The sequence below is a fragment of the Salvelinus fontinalis genome, chromosome 14 (genome assembly GCF_029448725.1).
Source record: "Salvelinus fontinalis isolate EN_2023a chromosome 14, ASM2944872v1, whole genome shotgun sequence".
In the NCBI taxonomy this organism is placed as follows: domain Eukaryota; kingdom Metazoa; phylum Chordata; class Actinopteri; order Salmoniformes; family Salmonidae; genus Salvelinus; species Salvelinus fontinalis.
In genome coordinates, this window is record NC_074678.1 from 22266932 (window position 1) to 22289508 (window position 22577).

A 22577-nucleotide genomic window follows, 5' to 3' on the forward strand; every position below is an offset into this window, starting at 1 on the left:
TATCTCACTGCACTCAGGGATGTGGAGCCAAGTCAGCCGACCAGGCCGGTTTTCATGGAGTGGAGCCCCGGGGCTGACCACCCCCAACCCCTCTCTCAGCAGCACTTCCAGCGGAGCACGGCCCGTCCCGCAGCGCTCCCCTTGCAGAGAAACACATCTCTCCAGCCGCTCAGCGCGATTACTTCCACGTGTTACCTCAGCCGAAGCGCGCAAAAGAACAGTATACCTTGTTCTCCAAACAAAAAAAATCGAATGTTTGTGCCTCAAACTGGTAGAGTTCCTTACTGAAGGCTCTCCTCTTATTTTACCCTCTACAACAATACATTCATAACGCCAGTCCATTAAAATAGTATGCTTATTTAATTTAAGTTAATAGATTTTTTTGGAATTGTGATTTGTAGTAAGCCTCGACATACAGTGGGCTATAAAAAACTGTTCCAATGCATTGGTGCAAAATCAGTTGTATACCTATTAGGGTTAGTGTGTAGCCAATTTCTTTCAGACATTTTCCAACTCTGTAAAAGGTCATGCAAGCTGGCTTTTGAGGAAGTTGTTTGTGATAACTGGCTCATCTAAGGCACTTTCCAAGTTTCTCGTGATAACTCATTTCTATCGCATTGCGCGCTTGTAAACAGGTACAATGGCGTTTTGTGGATGTGATATGATTACATTTGGAAGTTAATTCAGCATTCCACATCTTTAAACAGAGTGGAATGTAATCTATGGCACAACTGCGCAAGCAAGAGTGACTGTTGAGTATAAATCAAATCAAAGCAAATTGTATTTGTCATATGCACCGAATACAATAGGTGTAGACCTTACCGTGATTTGCTTACGTACAAGCCCTTAACCAACAATGCAGTTCAACAAATAGAGTTAAAAAAATATTTACTGAATAAACTAAAGTAAAAAAATCGAATAAAAAAGTAACACAAGAAAATTACATAACAATAACCAGGCTATATACAGGGTCAATTTGCGGGGCTACAGGTTAGTCGACGTAATTTGTACATGTAGGTAGGGGTAAAGTGACTATGCATAGAAAGTTACTATAGACTATGCATATAGCACACATGTACGCGTGCACAAACACACACACACATTCCTAGCATTACTTAATACATAATTGGGCCTATTACAGTCTACAGTAACAATCCAGAAATATAATTCATGAATTGTGTAGCCCAGTTACGAACTGTTGATCAGGATGGACCACATTTATTGACTGCCAATAAGAAAAGATGACCTGTGGAAATGACATACTTCTACTTAGAAGCAAACATCCACAAGGGGGCATTCAAATGTTTATGGTTTCATCTGGAGGATTTTTGATATATGAGCCTAAACAGTGTCTTTTCCCAGACCGGTTTATTGTTTGAACCCAGCATCAGTCAAAATGAAGTAGTTTCAGTAGCCTATAATAAGCCCATAGAAATGAATAAGAATAGACTATCTATGGTTACGCCACTGTTCCTGCTTTTCTACTGTAACATTGTTACACTAGTGCGCCCATGTGTTATACTAGGGAAATTGTGTTTCCATAGCTATAAGGCTGACAATGAGGACTTGTGAAGAGAAAAATCAACAAACTCTGCATAATCAACAAAGTTGCTTTGTGAGAAGGTGTTAAAGTTCACAGACAGCCATTGTTATGTAAATGTCTGCTGAAAAGTACCAGTGACCTGGCTTTGGCCCGTGAGAGCAGATCCACCGGAGCCATGGCCTGACAACACCTCGATCACACCTACAAAGTCATTGCGTAATGGTACACCAGAAGTACATTCATTTCCAATGGAACTATGCATTTGCCTTGCAGAATGTGCATACATTGAATAAATCAAATCAAACTGTCACATGTCACATGTCACATGCGCCGAATACTACAGGTGTAGACCTTACAGTGAAATCCTTACTTACAACTGCATTGTTGGGTAAGGGCTTGTAAGGGCTTGTAAGAAAAATAAGAGTTAAGAAAATGTTTACTAAATAAACGTTTTTGTTTTTTAAGTAACACAATAAAATAACAATAATGAGGCTATATATAAAGTTGATACCGGTACCGAGTCAATGTGTGGGGGTACAGGTTAGTCGAGGTAATTGAGGTAATATGCACATGTAGGTAGGGGTAAAGTGATTATGCATAGATTTTAAAAAACAGTGAGTATGAGCAGCGTAAATAAAAGAGGGGTCAATGCAAATATGGCTTTTATGGCTTGTGGGTAGAAGCTGTTAAGGAGCCTTTTGGACCTAAACCTGGCGCTCTGGTACTGCTTCCTGTGCAGTAGCAGAGAGAACAGTCTATGACTAAGGTGGCTGGAGTCTTTGGCAATTTTTAGGGCCTTCATCTAACTCCCCAGGTATAGAGATTCGGGATGGCAAGAAGCTTTGCCCCAGTGATGTACTGTGCCATACGCACTACCCTCTGTAGCGCCTTGCGGTTGGATGCCGAGCAGTTGCCATACCAAGCGGTGATGCAAACAGTCAGGATGCAGTTGCCATACCAAGCGGTGATGCAACCAGTCAGGATGCTCTCGATGGTGCAGCCATATAACTGTAGTCCATGATCATCTTCTTTGTCTTGATTACATTGAGGGAGAGGTTGTTGTCCTGGCACCACACTGCCAGGTCTCTGACCTCCTCCCTATAGGCTGTCTCATCGTTGTCGGTGATCAGGCCTACCACCGTTGTGTCATCGGCAAACTTAATGATGGTGTTGGAGTCGTGCTTGGCCACGCAGTCGTGGGTGAACAGGGAGAACAGGAGGGGACCAAGCACGCATCATTGAGGGGCCCCGGTGTTAAGGATCAGCGTGGCAGATGTGTTGTTGCCTGCCCTTACTACCTGGGGGTGGCCCGTCAGGAAGTCCAAGATCCAGTTGCAGAGGGAGGTGTTTAGTCCCAGGGACCTTAGCTTAGTGTTGAGCTTCGAGAGCACTATGGTGTTGAACACTGAGCTGTAATTAATGAACAGCATTCTCACGTAGGTTTTCCTTTTGTTCAGGTGGGAAAGGGCAGTGTGGAGTGCAATAGAGATTGTGTGATATGTTGGGGCGGGCGGTATGCAAGCTTGAGTGGGTCTAGGGTTTCTGGGATAATGGTGTTGATGTGAGCCATGACCAGCCATTCAAAGACCTTCCTGGCTACAGACGTGAGGGCTACGGGTCAGTAGTCATTTAGGCAGGTTACCTTGGTATTCTTGGGCACAGGGAGTATGGTGGTCTGCTTGAAACATGTTGGTATTACAGACTCAGTCAGGGACAGGTTAAAAATGTCAGGGAAGACACTTGACGGTTGGTCAGCGCATGCTCTGAGTACACATCCTGGTAATCCATCTGGCCCTGCGGCCTTGTCAATGTTTACCTGCTTAAAGGTCTTACTCACATCGACTATCTAGAGAGTGATCACATATTCTTCCGGAACAGCTGGTGCTCTCATTCATGCTTCAGTGTTGCTTGCCTCGAAGCGCGCATAGAAGTAATTGAGCTCGTCTGAAAGGCTTGTCACTGGGCAGCTCACGGCTGGGGATTCCTTTGTAGTCTGGAATAGTTTGCAAGCCCTGCCACATCCGACGAGTGTCATAGACGGTGTAGTAAGATTAAATCTTAGTCCTGTATTGATGCTTTGCCTCTTTGATGGTTCGTCGAAGAGCATAGCGGGATTTCTTATAAACGCTCATTGAAAGCGGCAGCTCTACCCTTAAGTTCAGTGCTGATGTTGCCTGTAATCCATGGCTTCTGTTTGAGGTTTGTACGTACAGTCACTGTGGGGACGACGTCATCAATGCACTTATTGATGAAGCCAGTGACTGATCAGATGAATCCTGGAACAGTCTGTGCTAGCAAAAAAGTCTGGTAGCTTCTGTATTGAGCTGGTCACTGGTACTTCCTGCTTTAGTATTTGCTTGTCAGCAGGAGTCAGGAGGATAGAATTATGGTCAGATTTGCCAATTGGAGGGTATCAAATTGTATGCGGAGAATGCTTGACAGAAATGGTAACATAAATGGTAGCGTAAATCCTCGATCACACCTACAGCGTCATTGCACAAAATGGTAAGCAGCCTCATCTGGATATGTATGCAACAAAAGTTCAATATTCACCTTCTGCTACTATTTCTGTCAAGCCTTCTATGCATACAATTTGATGCATACATTCATTAGCAGCGTTCTAGCTAGCTAAATTGCCATAAATGTTAAATGCTTTTTGACCTGTCACCAAATTAATATAATTGGTTCAGAGTGTGTTTTGATATTTCAACCTGCGTGTCCTGATTGTGTCTGGTGTGGGGGTTCAAAATCAACATGCGCGTGATGGAGCACGCAGGGGCACGGTTTGGTCAGCATTATAGGCTATACGAAGAAAATAATGTTGTTTTATACACAAAAGTATGTGGACACCCCTTCAAATTAGTGGATTCAGCTATTTCATCCACCCCCTTTGCTGACAGGTGTATAAATTCGAGCACACAACCATGCAATCTAGACAAACATTGGCAGCAGAATGGCCTGTACTGAAGAGCTCAGTGACTTTCAATGTGGAACCATCATAGGATGCCACCTTTCCAACAAGTCAGTTCGTCAAATTTCTGCCCTGCTAGAGCTGCCCCTGTCAACTGTAAGTGCTGTTATTGTGAAGTGGAAACATCTAGGAGCAACAAGTGGTAGGCCACACATTATTAACGCTACAGCATAAAATGAAATTCTAGACAATACTGTGCTTCCAACTTTGTGGCACCAGTTTGGGGAAGGCTCTTTATTGTTTCAGCATGACAATGCCCCAGTGCACAAAGCGAGGTCCATACAGAAATGATTTGTTGAGATCTGTGTGGAAGAACTTGACTGCCATGCACAATGCCCTGACCTCAACCCCTCGAACACATTTGGGATGAATTGGAATGCCGACTGCGAGCCAGGCCTAATCGCCCAACATCAGTGCCTGACCTCACTAATGCTCCTGTGGCTGTAAGTCCCCGTAGCAGTGTTCCAACATCTAGTGGAAAGCCTTCCCAGAAGAGTGAAGGCTGTTATAGCAGCAAATGACCAACTCCATATTAATGCCCATGATTTTGGAATGAGATGTTCGATGAGTAGGTGTCCACATACTTTTGGCATTTACGTAAGGTTTTAGAGGGATGGACAGCTCTGATCGAGGTGGGGGCCACAAAAAATCTGAACTCATCATGAGGTGCCGCAGTTGCTTGCAAATCTGTCTACCCACATGTGCACTTGCAATTTTATAACAAATTTCATACAATTCTACAATTTTTTTCCATGGGACTGAGAGGAAAATTTGCAGTTTTAAAGCAAATTTCCTGCAACTCTATAATTGTATTTTTTGCCATAGGGTGGAGAGAAATGTTTACAGTTTTACAAAGGATATCTGAGGGCCTTCAAAGGGAGGGCCAGGGTCCGCATGCAGCTGCAGGCTGCCATTTGCCTATCCCTGCTCTAGACTAGAGCATACCCAGTGGTCAGTGCATGGTATAGGGCTATCTGTCCCCTCTAGCCTGTCCAGCGTGCTGAAACGTGGTCTCCCAATTTGGCAAAAACTGATTGAATCAAAGTTGTTGTTGCCACGTCATTTCAACAACAGAAATCAATGTTACAACGTTGATTCAACGTGGAAAACTAATTGGATTTGCAAAACATCATCAACATAAAGGAATTTTGAATTTTTTTACTTTTAAAATACCTCTAATGACGTGGGGACATTTTTTTATTGATTTCATGTTGAATTGACGTTAGTTGGCAACTCAACCAAATGTAAATCAAAACTAGACGTTGAAATTACTATATATTTGTTTCGCAGTGTGCATAAGCTGCAGCTCATGCAAACACAAATGTCCTTATCTTAGTATTCTAACAACATGAAAATATATCGTGTATACATCTTTCTTTGGCTTAAAAGGTTCGTCCAGATGACAGAGAACACAACCTGTAGAGATCTGAATAACTGATATTAATGTACAAGGAAACTTGGGCTTATAGTTACAACCGCCAGTCTATTCTAAAAAATATACTTTAATGCACTTCAATACATCAACAAATAACTTGTTCATATCAGCCAACATTGATGTTTCACAAACAGCACAGACTTTGCAAAAAGTACCCTGTAGGCCAGGGGTGTCAAACTCATTCCACGGAGGGCCTAGTGTCTGCAGGTTTTTGGTTTTTCCTTTCAATAAAGCCCTAGACAACCAGGTGTGGGGAGTTCCTAACTAATTAGTGATGTTAATTCATCAATCAAGTACAAGGGAGGAGCGAAAACCCGCAGACACTCGGCCCTCCGTGGAATGAGTTTGACACCTGTGCTGTAGGCTATTTATCCGACGCCTATAGGTCTAACTTCACCTCGCTCAGGTGTGTTGATGTCTGTTGATGAGTGTTGCTGGGCGGGCGACCTGCATTTGCACGACCAGCGGAAATGACACAGTGACTTAATTGTTTGCTCAAACCTGGGGGGCAAAAGTCATTCTATTTGTATTTGCCATCATCCCTTTTTCTTATTTTGACTTTCTCTGAGTTAGGTAACCAACCGTGCCCTGAAAGAGAACATGTTGCCATATGCATTGTTCCTCATTTTCAAAAGGTATTTTGTTATCTTTAAGTTTTGTAAACGTTGGCCTGCAATTGTAAAGCGAAATCATATCTTAACCACTCATAAATCATTTGTCCACAAATTACGGGTCGTGACGCCCATAAGATAAACCCTTTGCAGGTGCCTTTTAGACTTATGAGACCAACCATTCTGCTGGCAAAATGCCTCTTGTGTTAGTTATAGCCTATCACACAGGCTATATGTGGAACAAGGAGGAAAATTATAAGCATTGTTAATTAATCTGCATATTAAGTAGGCTAAAGGTAAGACATTTCTTAATCATATTATTGGCTACTTCTAGCTTATTGGTATCTTTTCAGTTATTCGACACTGTCATTCATTGATACATAGTCTGCATGTAGGCCTCTAATTAATTAATGTATGCTCTGTTATCATAACATGCGTTTAAAACGCAGAGAACAGGTCAATCATTTCCAGTGGGCTGGAAATTTCCAATGGCAACTATTGTGTATCTAAAATAAATTAGACAATACATTCTGAAGTAAATGGATGCTCTTATCCATTTTAATTAAAATTCCAGATATTTTCAGTCATTTAAAATTGAGCCATTTTTACCAAAATGTTAGATATGCACATGACAAATAATTTAATTAGTCGCAAATTTATCAACATTCTATATACGCACAAGACAAAGAATTGAATAGCTCGCAAATTCAAATTGTAAACTGTCCCTCCAGCCACAGCATAGGCCTAACGTAGGCTATAAAGTTTAAGCACATATAGGCCTATCATTTTATAGACACGTGCAACAAATTATCTGGATTTCAAACCCAGGGTCATATGCTGCTATCCTAACGTTTTATCAATCCTTATTGGAAGACTCCGGTTCATGGTGGTCAGAGGGTCTTCGTTTTTTCGTTTCTTCTTTTTTCCACTTCATCCGCCGGTTCTGGAACCAGATTTTGATGTGTCTCTCTGTCAGTTTAAGTGTGGTGGCTAGTTCATATCTGCGGGGCCTGGATATATACTTGCTAAAGAGGAACTCCTTCTCCAGCTCCAATAACTGAGCCCGGCTATATGCGGTTCGGCTCCGCTTGTATTCGTCCCCGTTCTGGGAATAACCACCTTAAAAGAATCATCCATATAAAAGGTGTGTCGTTAGTTGTTCAGTTAATCTATCTAGACTTTGTTTGCATTTTCACGCCTTGTTTGTTTCAGGTTAGGCCAAGTTTTGAGGCCTTGTGAAACCTTTTCTCCCATCTCCTCATTTTACCTGTCAGACAAAATCGCGTCACAACTATGTATGTTATGAAGTTGCACCTATAAAGTATCCTGCTCACCTGGGAGTGATTGGTATGAGTGAACTCTGGAGCTCCTCATCCAGGGGAATGGCACTTGTGCCGGGGACTCTCCTTCCACCACTGGGCTGTCTCCTGGATGGTAGTCGTTCGGTACACGACCCTGACCTGTCAGGTATTCCTGTTCCTGGGTCTGTGTCTGAACAGGCCTCGAGTACTGACAGGGAGGTAGATCGTAGGGCAGTAAAGTTCCCTTGCTCCGGTGCTCGACAGAGGCACAAGGGGGCATGGGGATCCGTACCTGCTCCGTGTCACCGCTGTAGCGGCAGGAGGGCGGGTTGTAGTCATATTCTTCCGGTGACTGCAGTTGGAAGCGCCCACCGTCATAGTAAATATCCGATGTATCCATTATTGAGCAGATTTTCCCAGCGATATTTTTTACAGGATGTCCATGTACGTCCCTGCAATATATCCTTTAAGTGAGGCCACAACTTGGAGTGCACCTATGAGTGAATACCTATCCCTAGTCACGTGACTGACACAACTCATAACTGGCTATGGGCCAGATTGTCCAAAGTTTGCACTGGTGCAAAGTTGAACCTGTTATTTCCAGAGGGGAATGAATCACAAACAAAAGAGAACATGAAACTTACTTTATCCTCATCTTTAACCTGAAACCTTTCGATCTATTAACCTATTTCTTAGGTAACGGGTGCAAACTTTGGAGCACTACAATCGCTTATGGTTACATAAACCCACCATGTTCCATATTTACTGAATGAAATAATATTTATATTTACATAAATATTATTTAAACAAGGACATATTCTTGGAGGCACACAACGTTTCTATTGTGTCGGGTGGAATTACACAGAAGCATATTCAAATGCTTGAGTTCAATATGACTTGTGGCATGGCATGTACTTCGGCCACCTTTCGTAATCAAATGGGTGTATAATTTATTTCCTTTGTAAATATGTAAAGCTGTCATTCTGGCTTAGCTGATAAAATAACACTGGCTGCTTTTATGGAACTACTTGAATCATATGTAAGTAGCGCAGTGATTAGTAATGCTGTTACACACACAAACACACGCAGACACTCAGACACACACACACACAGACACACACACACATTCACATACGTGCCATTATGATAGTGATACAACTGAATCGAATAATTGATCTATAACATCTCTATAATGAGGTGGTATAGTTATTCATAAGTCACTTGGGCTAAGCCTATATTACTCTCCATTAAAAAAATGTGTTTAAGATATAATTATTATTTTGCATGGGTCTCCAATTTGGGCTTTGTGAAATGTATGTATATTTCAAGGATATAAATCGTCATATTCAGTTCGTTATCCTCTGTTTCGGAGAGCCATATTCATTAATTCAGCGACTAAATGCAGTTGATGATTTAAGAGGCACGCTCTAACCCAACAAAATAATGGATTTTAAAGTGGTTGACATTTTAGAAAAGGCCTATTCTGAAGAGCATGACAAAAGCTCATGGCACATATTGTGTAGTGACCGGGCTCCCACTAGATTAAGTCACCAAAGACGGCATTGATGGGGCACGTGTCCAGAATTCACAGTTTCATCATCATTTGAAACAAGCAACTCACTGGACACTCCTGGACCCCTGCCTTTACCAGGGCTGGATGATTCATCGCCACTCGAAGCACTTGGACTCAGAAGAGAGGGTTGTCACATTTATCGAGGGCCAAAATTGTACTTGCAGATTCATGACCAAAGCAGAGTTCTCCGCATGCAAAGACAAAACTTTTTCTCTCCTTTTCTCATTGACACTTGAGTTTGCTCTTATATCTCCACACGAGACAGCAGCTGCACACTGGTGAAAAGCAGTCGTATTAATTGTCTTTTGTAATGCGTAATTGCCACATTTTCAATAGTAATTATGTCGTCTTTGGAGTGCTGGTTTTGGTGGCTATTGTATTTGAACAGGCCTCATACCTCATCCAAAGTAACAATGTCTCAATTTTACATTCCACAATATTTGGGGCTGTGTGACGGTTTAGGCTTTAGACCTATAATTGCATAACTTTTCTATTAAGACATTTTGTAAATCGACCATGCAAATGAAAAGTATGAAAGTCATGCCACACGAATTGGGGAAACTGCTTCATGCTATTGCTTTTCTTTTGATTATAGCCAAAAACCCGACTGTCCTACACGCCTACTATGATAGTGTTTTTGAGAGTTTACTTTGTCTCCCCAGCTAGTCTTGCCATGGCGTGAAGGTATAATACACATGAGCTTCAGGCTATTATAGCGGACTGACAGTTCGAGGTCAGGGCCCATCGGTCTGAAAAGGGGGAGACTTTCCCAAATCTGCAGTTAGCTCCATTGTCAATCGGTTTTAATGGGCCGGTGGTCTTTCACTTTCACACCTGCGAGGGGTAAAATCTAATTCGATTAATAGGAACTTCAATATATATTCATTAGGTGGCTTTCGCTCAATAATATATGATCACCAGCGGGATGTGAAAAGAGACCATTTATTCCCAGTCTGAATGGACCTGCGTGGGACCAAAACTTCACCTGCTTCCCCTCTCAATTAGGAATGTATCCCAAACTCCGACTGAAACGAGTTAAATTAACCGTTAGCTAATTTCCTATCGCCCTTCTTACGCAGTCCTTCTATTTCAGCATGCCCCCTCAATTTACCATAAGTTGAAAGGTTCAACTAGTGCTTAATGAAACAGTGACTAAATCGTTCTCTCGCGCTCAGAGGAACCCTGTAGCTGTCTCTTCAAAGGCCGCAGAGTCTGCAGCCGTCGGGGGTCCACTGCTAAATGCGAGTCCCAAGACAGGACAATCTAACCTGTCAAAGCCTTTGCCCAGTTCTATATATCCTTGTTCTGTGGTTTCGAAGGAATTGCAGCATAATCAGCCAACGTGGGACTGAAACTGCAATTAAACTCATTTTGGACAAGAAAAATCTCTTCAAAAGCGAACATAACATGGATGATCGAGGCTATTACCCCGGTTTAGCCCTGGGCTTAATCGGGTAGGGCTTTGTGGGCAGGATACATTATGGGCCTAGTACTTCATATAGCCTCTAAATAAAGTCCAGGTATCAATAATAACGTCATAATAATGATGATGTTAATAATAATAACAATACTACTACTACTAATAATAATAGCACTTAAAACAAATGGAAATATTATTTTTTTATTAGGTTCTATTTCATTTCAGAATACCATTTTTTTTTTATTAGAGTGTTTTATTAGAGTGTGAGTTTAAATATGGTCAGTATAGGTTAGGCTACATGTTCGTTTTTCTCTAATGCTATCATGTGTTATACCTTTTTATAATTACCCATTTTGGCTATTGTCAGGCTATACGAATATACTAACATGTAAATACTGTTTTTTTAAATGCACCAGAGAATAAATTGGCAATAATTCAACTGAAACTCAGATCTAATGTAATAATCTAAAACTGACCCCCTAAAGTTATGCTTTTAGCCATTAGGGATACCATAGGAACCATAGGCCACAGCTTTTATATTCGGACTATTTTTATTTTCTGCTTATGTTTGGGGGGATGGGAGTGTGTTTGTGTGTGAGAGAGAGAGAGGGTCAGAGAGTTGTTAAGTATAGACAACATCAACTTAACTCTTTAATTAAGTGCCAGTATAGTTCACAGGTAATGCACTCCTTGTTGACATCTTTTATCAACCTGTTACCTAATCAGAGAGGGACTCAATATAACATGCAACATGGTTAACCCGAGCAGGGCACTGCCAAAGCCAGCTCTAGGAACAGACAGAAAATGTCAAGATTTATTAAACTATTAATCTATTCTTGATCATCTTAAAAAGAGTACAGTATATGCATTTGGCTGTAAATGACGGTAAACCTGGATGTAAATCTAATACTGTTTATATTCGTGTCACTGATCACCTGCACATGATGACATTAATGTGTTCCTTGAAATGGTCTCATGAGAAAATTCGTGTAATTATTATATTAAATTGACTATTTACTCAAAATACAGACTCAACGTTGATTTCTTGACAATTATATAATTCAAACACAAAAGCTCAAACAATAGCCTTTAAGGGCCGAATCAAAGATACACCTGCCAACCGGTCAAAAAACATAGCATATCCATTTTTGTCTGAGATACAACTCACCAAAGTTTTATTCAAATAAATACAAATATACATATTATTTACATAATAGTCTACTAAGCACATACAAATTCAGGTGGATAAATCAGATGTGAAACAGAGTAGATCAACAGCGTCATTACCACATCGGATAAATATGATATTTATCTAATCACATGGAAGAGGAAAGATACCAAGCATTGTATGACAACTACTGAGGATGTACAACTTTGACGTTGGTTGAACCCTGAATGATTTAACATTACATTTATGTTTCTAAATGTTTTAACAAATAAAACATGTATTCACAATTTGTTCATATTGGACAGTTAACATAAAACGAAGGACAAATAGGCCTACACGATTTAACCAGAGGGAACCAAAGATATTCCCAATAGTTCTTCTCAGACTGGAAGTAGCATATCATGGCCATGAGGTCGTCTGGTATTGCTGAATCCGCGTTGAACAAGGGTAGACTATGCCAGTAGTGTAATGGAAGTATGTATAGTGTGAGATGGCCTCAGATTGGGGAGATCTCTTTCTCTGACGCTGATGCAGGGGATAAAGATTCCTCGTCCTCAGACCTCGGGTAGTCCGTGTGACCACTTGCGCACTTGCAACCACTGTGCGCGCTCCTCTGTGTGCCCTTGCCCTCCTTCTTGTGTTTCACCCTCCGGTTCTGGAACCAGATTTTCACCTGCTTCTCCGAGAGGTTCAGATACGTCGCAATTTCGATTCTTCTGAGCCGGGAAAGATACATGTTGGAGGAGAACTCTCTCTCCAGTTCCAATAGTTGCGTGCTGGTGAAAGCCGTGCGCATCCTTTTGCCATTCTGGATGTGACTGCTCTCAGAGGCGCCTGATGGAGACAGCACAACGATTTAGCCACATCATTGTTCTATTCACATTTCTAACAGTGCACTACATACTTTATGCAAGAAATGGCATTGGTTGTACTGTGTGTAATTGCGCGTAATTGGATAGACTAATACAAAATAACAAACATTATAATGTTCGTTATTTCGTATTTGTTATTTCTTACTAGTCTCTTCAATTACGCATAATATATGTGGTGCAATTAAGATATGTTGCTCTAATTTCAAAGGTTGAATTGACAGGTTGTTACATTGCGTTGAATTGCAGATACAGGTGGTCAGAGAGCACAACAAATTCTTACCTATGGAGAGACAGTGGTACCTCCTGGGGTCAGTGACGCTGTACGTAGGCGTGCAGACAGGTGCGTGTCCCAGCGCCGGAGACTGTTGGTGGTGTGATATCCTCTGACAATATTGGGGCTCCGCTCCCGGGAACTGACTCTTCAGCATCGAAATGCCGCCGCGGGATGAGTGGAGATGGGACGTGACGCAAACCGGGCAGACGCAGAATGTGCCGGTCTTCCTGGATGGGCACACCGGCGCGTTGACCGTCATCATGGTGGGCGAATGCATGCTGATGGGGATGAAGAAGTCTTGTCCGAGATGCTCATTTAGAGGCGCGGGTCGCACGGTGTCCTTGATAATCAAAGAGTCGACATAAAAGGATCTAGACATGGCTGCAGAACGATAAGCGGTCAGTCAGTATTGGTCCTTGCACAAGATGTTGACCGTTTCTCATCTGAAGCCCTCAGGATCTCGGAAGGTCCTTATGTTTGATGGTTAAACAAAAGGGACCCCGGAGAGGGCTGGCCCTAGCGTCACCCACGTGCGCAGCCGGCTCCAAGGGCTTCAGTATACTGCAAGTTGCTCAAACCACGTGATTTCTCAGAGAACTTCCAATCAAAATCTCCACATTCGCTCATTTTACCCCCAATATAGTGATATATGTTAATAAACAAATCACTCAAAAAACATACCATGAGTAGATAAACAAAGTTTATCTACAGCATCATCAGCTGCCTGAGACAATAGTGCCCACATCTCATGCAATATTTTGTTTCTGTGCGGTAATGTAATTTGATGAAGAAAATTATATTTAAAATATAAAATCCATATTTTATCTAAACAACAATCCGATTTTAAATGAATTTAAACGGTTGCACTGATTAAGGAATAGCAACAGAACAAACAGCCTAAATTCGTCGGGCGATGGAGTCTCCAAGGTATCGAAGGGTTCGATAGGGATGCTGGCTCATGTTGACTCCAATGCTTCCCAAAGTTGTGTCAAGTTGGCTGGATGTCCTTTGGGTGGTGGACCATTGTTGATAGACATGGAAAACTGTTAAGCGTGAAAAACTCAGCAGCATTGCAGTTCTTGACACACACCAGTGCGTCTGGCACCTACTACCATACTTCCTTCAAAGACACTTAAATCTTTTGTCTTGCCCATTCATCTTCTGAATGGCACACATACACAATCCATGTCTCAATTGTCTCGGGGCTTAAAAATCCTTATTTAACCTGTCTATTCTCCTTCATCTACACTGATTGAAGTGGATTTAACAAGTGCAATCAATAAGGGATCATATAGCTTTCACCTTGATTCACCTGATGAGTCTGTGTCATGGAAAGAGCAGGTGTCCTTAATGTTTTGTACAGTCAGTGTCTATGGTCAATTAAGACCTAACACTGATGTGTCCCAGAAATTGTCTGTACACCTGTTCATGATCGATTCCAATGTGAACTTTGACGGATAGGCTACATATATTCATATAACAGTAGGCCTCTATAGCTAAAATTGATCACAGACATCTGCAATAGTCTATTGGAGCTACCTCTAATAGCCTACCTCTAGTATCATATCAATTCATCTCCAGCCTCTGAATATACTGTAGCTCTCAGCAAACTCACATACAAACCACATGCATTATCTACAATGTGAGCAGCTGCCTTGGGTAGCCTATGGGTGATGGTTCTTGTACTGTTTGTTACCAGACTTGATCGTCCATAATACTGTTGGTCTAAACAATGAGCTCTCTATTAGCAGGGATTCAAACCAGCGTAATGCCTCCAGTTGGTTATTCGTTTTGTTTTAAATCCCAATTAATTAGCAAACTATGCTTAGATAATGACTTTATAATTGACAGAATTGTATGGCCAAGCCTTGTATATTGTGACAATGAGAGTCATTCTACTTTCTGTGTGAGAGTTTATTTGTGGAAATGCGATTTGAAGTTGTAAATCTCGTGACTACCTGGACTAAATATAATTGCAGTATAATCATTCCCTGGATGCGTCCCTTTGCTAAAGATTTCAGGTCCAGCAATTAAAGAATTATGAATGTCTCTGTCTGGGTTGTGACTATTTGATAGCGATTAGAATTAAATTAGAAAGTGTTTATTACGCTGGGTTTCTGCCGGGTAAACAGGCAGCTATTTCAGAAATGCGTTAATCCCTTATCTTGTGACAATAATTAGCGAGTTTGATCTCCAGGCGGGTCACCAGTGGGTTTACCTTCTACTTTCATCTGCGGACTAACGCCTCGAACCTCCAGACAGAGCGCATGGAAGCGAGCGGCGTGCGCGGTTTCCGAAGTTTAATTGTGCAAACATTACAAGCGTAAACATTCATTCAGTCTCTTGAGCAAAGGACAAGTATGCATACAAGAGTTCAGTTTAAGGATTGCAATATTGAGGTAAAACTGGACTATAAACCGCACTACGTTGGCTATACATTTTCCAATGAAACTAGGCCTATATATCCAAGATCATACAATTTTATTTTTGTGGGGTTTACAACTGTTTGCTCTACGTGTAAATTAGCCTTATAAGGGAAGGGAACATGGTCAATTCGTCGTATGTTTTTTCTCTGCTTAATTTGTGGAAGCAACCAGTGGGTAACCAGTGCTCATACGATTTTAATTGGCATCTTTAAACGAATTAGAATATGACTTAATACAGCCAGGTATAAATGACAGAAACAAACACGTCTGTCACGCAGACTGTAATTGCTATAATAAAGTGAACACCGTGTATGACATGAGAAGCGCAATGGGTTGTTATGGTACGGAGAACAGTTTCCAGAGAGAGAGAGAGAGAGAGGACAAACCAGGCGGAATGATGTGTGGCGCGCGCCCTCATCACACCATCCTAGCTCCAATATTATTTTTCCATAATTCTACACGATAAAATTTCATTGTCTATTAAGTAATCCCACAAATGAGATCCTTTATGAGGCTATAATGAGCTCTAATTGCCACGACCAGTCGAGCCACGTGGAAGGGTTTAGCAGGCATTAAGCCGTCGGGTACAGAGCGCAGGCTGTTACCTAGCCATTACTTTCATAATTCAAGAAGAAAATTAGTCCATTTAAGGTAAAAATCCTTTGATTCTTTTTATTCTGCTTGGGGTGACAGGACTACAGCTTTGTATGCTTCAGTTAAAAAGCGGCTGCCGCCAATGGGACCGTTACCAAATTACCCCCTTAAAAACGAAACGTCTGAGTTTGAAAAGAATGTCAGAAATCCATAAAGCTCAGAGGGCCCCACTGCAATGAGTTCCTCTCCCATGTTGTGTGCAAACGATATAACCATTCAGCAGTTAGTCCATTCAGCCCTATTCAAGTCATGTTGATGTGGCAATTAATCATGTGCCCATTAATTATAATGAAGATCAAATTAGTAATAAATCACACTTTAGAAATTAATGCACACTGCTTTGTCCTCCACATATTAGCTGTTGATATTTTCCTTGTTAGTGGGAAGATACACCAGGCCTTTGCTTGTTTGTGACCAACAAACTGTTAGGCTGTTAGTTATTAGGGATACCATAAGAACCATATGCCACATGTTTCTATTCTGACAATAATTTTCTTATCTTATGGTGGGGTGGGAGGGGGGGGGGGGGGCGTGGACACAGTGCTTTGAGTTTCTCAGAAACAAAAACACACAAACGTGTTAATGTGCTTTGCTGAGGCAGCCCCCTCTCATTCTCAGTCCATATTATACCGTGAAGAAGTCCATTAATGTTTTGTTGAACAAGCGTCATTAACTTGTTGTATCAACGCCTTTTTACAAAAGTTGCATTGTTGCACAGGGCCGGCTTGCGGCCCATCTTGGCCAATACAGTGGGTGATTTCCTCCTTTATTAGTAACCAGGCAACAGATCCTGAATACCAAAACTGAATAGAAACACTCGGGTTCTCAATATAGTTTTCAATGGCGATGGAAAAATGAACAATGATCCTGCAGACAACATAATGACACGCAGTGACTTTTCATTTACAATTATCTCGTTCATGTGAATAGCAGCTGCAGTGGCTACTCTCCATCTCATGGGTTTCAGTGAAAAGAGAGAGTGAGAGAAAGAGCCAGTAGGAGAAGTTGAATAGGATTCTGCAGGAGTCATGGTCCCACTCAGTGTGGAATCTAATTTATATCTCAATTAATAATTTGATCTCTATACAAAAATGAGTTAGAAATAAAACCTTTTTCTTTAAGTGCATCTAACCATCCATCAGTTCATGCTATGAAAGATAATTTGGGATATTTCTGTGCACAGAACATCAGATAAACGTTAACTGTGGAGCTAAACCCTGAATAACAATTTTACACCTGCATTGCTTGCTGTTTGGCGTTTTAGGCTGGGTTTCTGTACAGCACTTAGTGACATAGGCTGATGTAAAAAGTGCTTTATAAATACATTTGATTGAATAACAAAATAAGGGTTTTGCTCCTCATTCAGAATTGTCAAACCTGGAACTTAGTAGGCCTACTCTGGCAAACCATTTCTAATAGGCCATATAAGGCTTTATTCACTGTTTTACCCTACATTTAAATCGAAAACACCATTCCAGGCAATCCTCCTCAGGACAGTGACACCCACAACACTGGGTGAGCCTTGTGAACCAAGCCACTTACAGGCCCTCATTGTCGGCGGAAGAGATGCGCTTGGCTCCCACTAATTAGAGCAACGTTTCTAGCTCTCACCGAGCTGCTTAGCCGAGACACTCGAGACTGAAGTGTGTCCGTCAGACAAGAAGTGTCTGGATGTCCACACAAACAAACACAGAAATATGTCTGCGTTTCAATACCATGCGCAATTAAGGAGAGTCTAGAAAACGAGATAAATACCAACCCAATGGTTGCCTTCTCTCTTCCCCGTATTAGGGCCCTGGTCCCCCTCTCTTCCCCTTATTAGGGCCCTGGTTCCCCTCTCTGCCTCTTCTCTTCCCCTTATTAGGGCTTGCTCCCCCTCTCTTCCTTCTAAAAGACTAAGCAAATAGTCATTACTGAGCCAAAATGAACTACAGAAAATAAAATAGCCCTTATAGCAATCTCCTCTTGCTTGAGTTGCCAAAGAAAAGTCCTGAATATTCATCCTCATTTTGATCAGAAGATATTTCAGACGTTGCCTTGTGATGCTTCTCTGTTCTGTCGTCACTGTTGCTGCTAATGGTTATTGTTGTCTGCCTTTTGGAACTTATTATTTGGGACATGCACTCTCTTACTGGTCACTCTGGACATCAACACCCTGTTATTGGGGACATGCACTCTCTTACTGGTCACTCTGGACATCAACACCCTGTTATTGGGAACATGCACTCTCTTACTGGTCACTCTGGACATCAACACCCTGTTATTGGGGACATGCACTCTCTTACTGGTCACTCTGGACATCAACACCCTGTTATTGGGGACATGCACTCTCTTACTGGTCACTCTGGACATCAACACCCTGTTATTAGGGACATGCACTCTCTTACTGGTCACTCTGGACATCAACACCCTGTTATTGGGGACATGCACTCTCTTACTGGTCACTCTGGACATCAACACCCTGTTATTGGGGACATGCACTCTCTTACTGGTCACTCTGGACATCAACACCCTGTTATTGGGGACATGCACTCTCTTACTGGTCACTCTGGACATCAACACCCTGTTATTAGGGACATGCACTCTCTTACTGGTCACTCTGAACATCAACACCCTGTTATTGGGGACATGCACTCTCTTACTGGTCACTCTGGACATCAACACCCTGTTATTGGGGACATGCACTCTCTTACTGGTCACTCTGGACATCAACACCCTGTTATTGGGGACATGCACTCTCTTACTGGTCACTCTGGACATCAACACCCTGTTATTGGGGACATGCACTCTCTTACTGGTCACTCTGGACATCAACACCCTGTTATTGGGGACATGCACTCTCTTACTGGTCACTCTGGACATCAACACCCTGTTATTGGGGACATGCACTCTCTTACTGGTCACTCTGGACATCAACACCCTGTTATTGGGGACATGCACTCTCTTACTGGTCACTCTGGACATCAACACCCTGTTTTTTAATGGGTGGTCTTTTACCATAACAGCTGCATTGTTGAAGCCTGCCTCTGTACACTATACACCAAACATTTCCTTTTAAATTATGGTCTCCCCTATTTCCTGACACCAAAACACAAAATAACAGAATATGCACAATTTGTGTAATAGAGACAACCTTTGTCTTTGCATCCATGGAGAGCAAAAATAATAGTGGAACAATCAATGTATTAATTTATAGCAGTGATGATCAGTTTTCATTTTCTCTATTATTTATAGTCATGACAACTTCTTGGCCTAGACAGTGGGAACGGTATTATTGAACTGCCATGCTCTGAGTATTCTACAGTGGGTTGTTCACAAGTTCAACATAGATGCATGTCTGAATTTCATCCTTACAGGTTCTCAGCCATTCCCCCTCTTGTCAAGCACCTGCCCCACAACAAGAGGATGATTCTGACTTCCTGTTTGGCTGTGAACCAGGAAATGTATCCCAGAGTGAGTGATGGCTCTCCTATCCATCTAGTTACCACAGCCATCTCTCCCAGAACATAAAAGAGGTGATATTGTAACCGTTTTCTGCTTCTGAAAGGGGAAATCCCTAGGATTGAGCTTGTGTGCTGGAGCGGAAGCAGTCTGGAATGTGTGGCCAGGCCATGTCTTTTGTCACCAGGCCTTGGCTGAATAGGCATGGGGTACAATCTGCTCCTGTGGGCTCAGGAAAAGCCTATAGCCAGCTGATGGAAGCCTTCACTCTTACACCTTTTATAGCATCCTACACCTGTCAATCATTTAGTCCTGTCATATACAAAGATTTCCTTAATTATCAGTCAGTTGTTATGCTGGGGGATTGTACAAATAAAAAGACAAAGGATTAGCACCAAATTATTGATGATAATATGTCAAATCTTCTAGATATTTCAATGTGTGACTCGTGCACTGTCAGCTAAATACAGATTTTCATCCCATCCCATAGTGAATAGAATGCCCATTACTGGGATTTAGAGGATGTTTTCAAGGGCATGCGAATGCTCTGGTGATTCAGGCTCTTGTGATGTTTAGCAAATTGACACAATAGGCTTTGATGAGGAGGAAGTTTTATTTATTTCTAAATAAATAATTTATCTTTCTGATTTATTTTTCTTTCACTGCAGTTTCCCATCCTCAGACAAACTATTGATTGGATAACATGTCAGCCTCATCCAGAGAAGTGTTTGTCGTTATGCTGATGTTCATCATTGCCAGTTAGTGTCCGCTACCATGTCCCTTCAACCACATCCCATGCCTTCACACAGGCAGGCAACACAACTATATCTGAGGCAAATGAGAGGAGAGGCCATACATCCCTAGTCTCCTAACGACCCTTCACACATCTGGATGGGCAAAGTCACACATCTCTTAATTGAGATTGTGTCTGCATTTTTCCACCTATTATCCACTGTGTTATTCTAATGCGACACTTAGCGAAATGTGCTGAGCAGAATAGGAGGAAGAGAGGGGGGTTAGCGGTCAAGATGCAGCCCCACACTGGGCCTATGCCATACTGTACTCATTTAAACAATTGAGTGCATCAATTTGTTTTTTGTCTGTATCTTTCTTAAATCTGTTGCCACTTCACTGCTCGTTTGTATTCATTTCACAGAGCTGCTAGCACAATCAGACATAATTGAAATTGTCTTTGTTTTATAAAACAAAGCTCAGTTCTTCTGTTACATCTAGAAAGTGCTTTTTCGCCATGTAGAACTTAGAGGGAAATTATTCTCTCTCTATCTGTAAGAGATGACTATCAGCCAAGCTCAGCTCCAATGATTCATTTACATCTGTTTTCATATTTTAAAATAGTCATTTTATGGCCCAATGTGAGGTCTTAAAGATACAGTACTCTCTGCTTTTAAGATAAAGTGAGATTTAACAGCTGATAGTTGCCAAAAAAACAGCTTGATAGAATCCTTTCTATGTCATAATACTTTGCTTATATGAATTAAGCAAACAGTTATTAGAATCAAATTGCTACAGATGTAGGATCTTAATTTGAGCCAGTTTGCTACAGCAACAAGACATGTAAATTATTGTGTAGATTATAATTAATAGGCATTTTTGTGTAGGGGTTGATACATTTTTCGTTAGGGCAAATCAAGTCTGACGTTTTAAAGTGGGAATTGCAAACTTTATAAGCCTTTTTAAACCTTGAATACACTACAAGTTTGCATTTCCTGCCGTGTAGGATCAAATTCAGATCCTACATCTGTATCAACTTTTTATTAGAGGATTGGACTGTATTTTGTTTTCAAACCTAAAAATACAGTACATTTATTTTGTCTATCATCAGTTAATGTGAATAATATAGTTAATTCACTTGCAGTAAAGCTAATTCCTTAGTTGGTGGATTAAAGAAGCTTGTGTGTGGGGTGGGGTGGGGGGTGGGGGGGTGGGTCCCAGGCTTAAAGGTGCTTAGTATGTACGTCATCAGGTCTTATTGTTCCTCAAGTCATCTGAGGTTTTATATGTTTACATGAATTTCAGCTAATACATGCTCTTCGTGTGTTCCCATGCTCCCCTTTGAATCATATTTGAGTTCTGTTAAGTAGTCTTTGAGTAAACAGAGTTGTATAGGATAATGTGTGAACACATTTGAAAGTTAGTGGATTAGAGTGTTTCAACAGGATATGCTTAATACATAAAGATTATGTCCAATGATAAGAAGCATACTGCGGTCCAGATTATAATGTAAACTAACAAGTCGTAAGGCCCTGATGTTTCCCCCCACCTCCATTCCCTGAGAATAATATTACAGTAGGGGAGGGTATTGTAGTAGCTAGTTGGATTGAGTACATCAAGGCTGATGGCGTACAAAGTCATAAAGTGTTTTAAACCCAGCAGAGCCTATTATACAACAGGCGCTTAATTGTGCGGTAGGTAGATTGGTACATCACATGAACTGGCTGTTTTTTTTTGCACAGCTGCATCACACTTGCAGCTCTGTGTGCTCTGGAGCATTTCACTTGGGAGGTGTAATTCTCCGGCGGGAAGAGCTGCTCTCCAGCTGCTAGCTGGTTCCGACTGGAGGGCCCGTCTCAGCCACTTTCCTGGCTGTGAGTGAGGACAGTAGATCTACACTCATCTGAGAGCAAGGACAGTTATTCTTTAGTGTTTTAACCCATCATCTATCGTAGTAATAGGGTGAATGTGGGGCAGACACCCTGAAATTATCTCACACTCTATGATACAATTTTAGTAGCCTAATACAATAAAGGCATGTGGAAATATTGTAGCATACGTTGCCTGAATTGAATTGCTTTTAATTATTTATTTAATAAGGTTTTCCCCAGTTTACCAGTAACAATCCACTTATATAGTGTCCACCACTAGCTGTA

General features: G+C 41.5%; 2 protein-coding genes across 2 annotated transcripts; both read right to left on the minus strand.

Annotated features, from left to right (window-relative positions):
• Window positions 1-7293: 7293 nt before the first annotated feature.
• Window positions 7294-8261, minus strand: LOC129811167 (pancreas/duodenum homeobox protein 1-like). The gene is made up of 2 exons (XM_055862366.1): window positions 7895-8261; window positions 7294-7679 (listed from the first exon to the last, which is right to left on the minus strand). Exons 1-2 carry the CDS (start codon window positions 8259-8261, stop codon window positions 7417-7419), a joined length of 630 nt encoding a protein of 209 aa, XP_055718341.1. The 3' UTR covers window positions 7294-7416.
• Window positions 8262-11997: 3736 nt separating this feature from the next.
• LOC129811168 (GS homeobox 2-like) lies at window positions 11998-13611 on the minus strand. The gene is made up of 2 exons (XM_055862368.1): window positions 13175-13611; window positions 11998-12856 (listed from the first exon to the last, which is right to left on the minus strand). Exons 1-2 carry the CDS (start codon window positions 13545-13547, stop codon window positions 12519-12521), a joined length of 711 nt encoding a protein of 236 aa, XP_055718343.1. The 5' UTR covers window positions 13548-13611; the 3' UTR covers window positions 11998-12518.
• Window positions 13612-22577: the final 8966 nt, after the last annotated feature.

What these genes read in the sequence shown, in the direction of transcription:
- LOC129811167 (XM_055862366.1), bottom strand. Translation starts at nt 8,261, where the DNA reads ATGGATACATCGGATATTTACTATGACGGTGGGCGCTTCCAACTGCAG. An exon ending in CTCATACCAATCACTCCCAG is followed by an intron (nt 7,680 to 7,894) that starts GTGAGCAGGATA and finishes GATTCTTTTAAG; the next exon opens with GTGGTTATTCCCAGAACGGG.
- LOC129811168 (XM_055862368.1), bottom strand. Translation starts at nt 13,547, where the DNA reads ATGTCTAGATCCTTTTATGTCGACTCTTTGATTATCAAGGACACCGTG. An exon ending in GTACCACTGTCTCTCCATAG is followed by an intron (nt 12,857 to 13,174) that starts GTAAGAATTTGT and finishes TGTCTCCATCAG; the next exon opens with GCGCCTCTGAGAGCAGTCAC.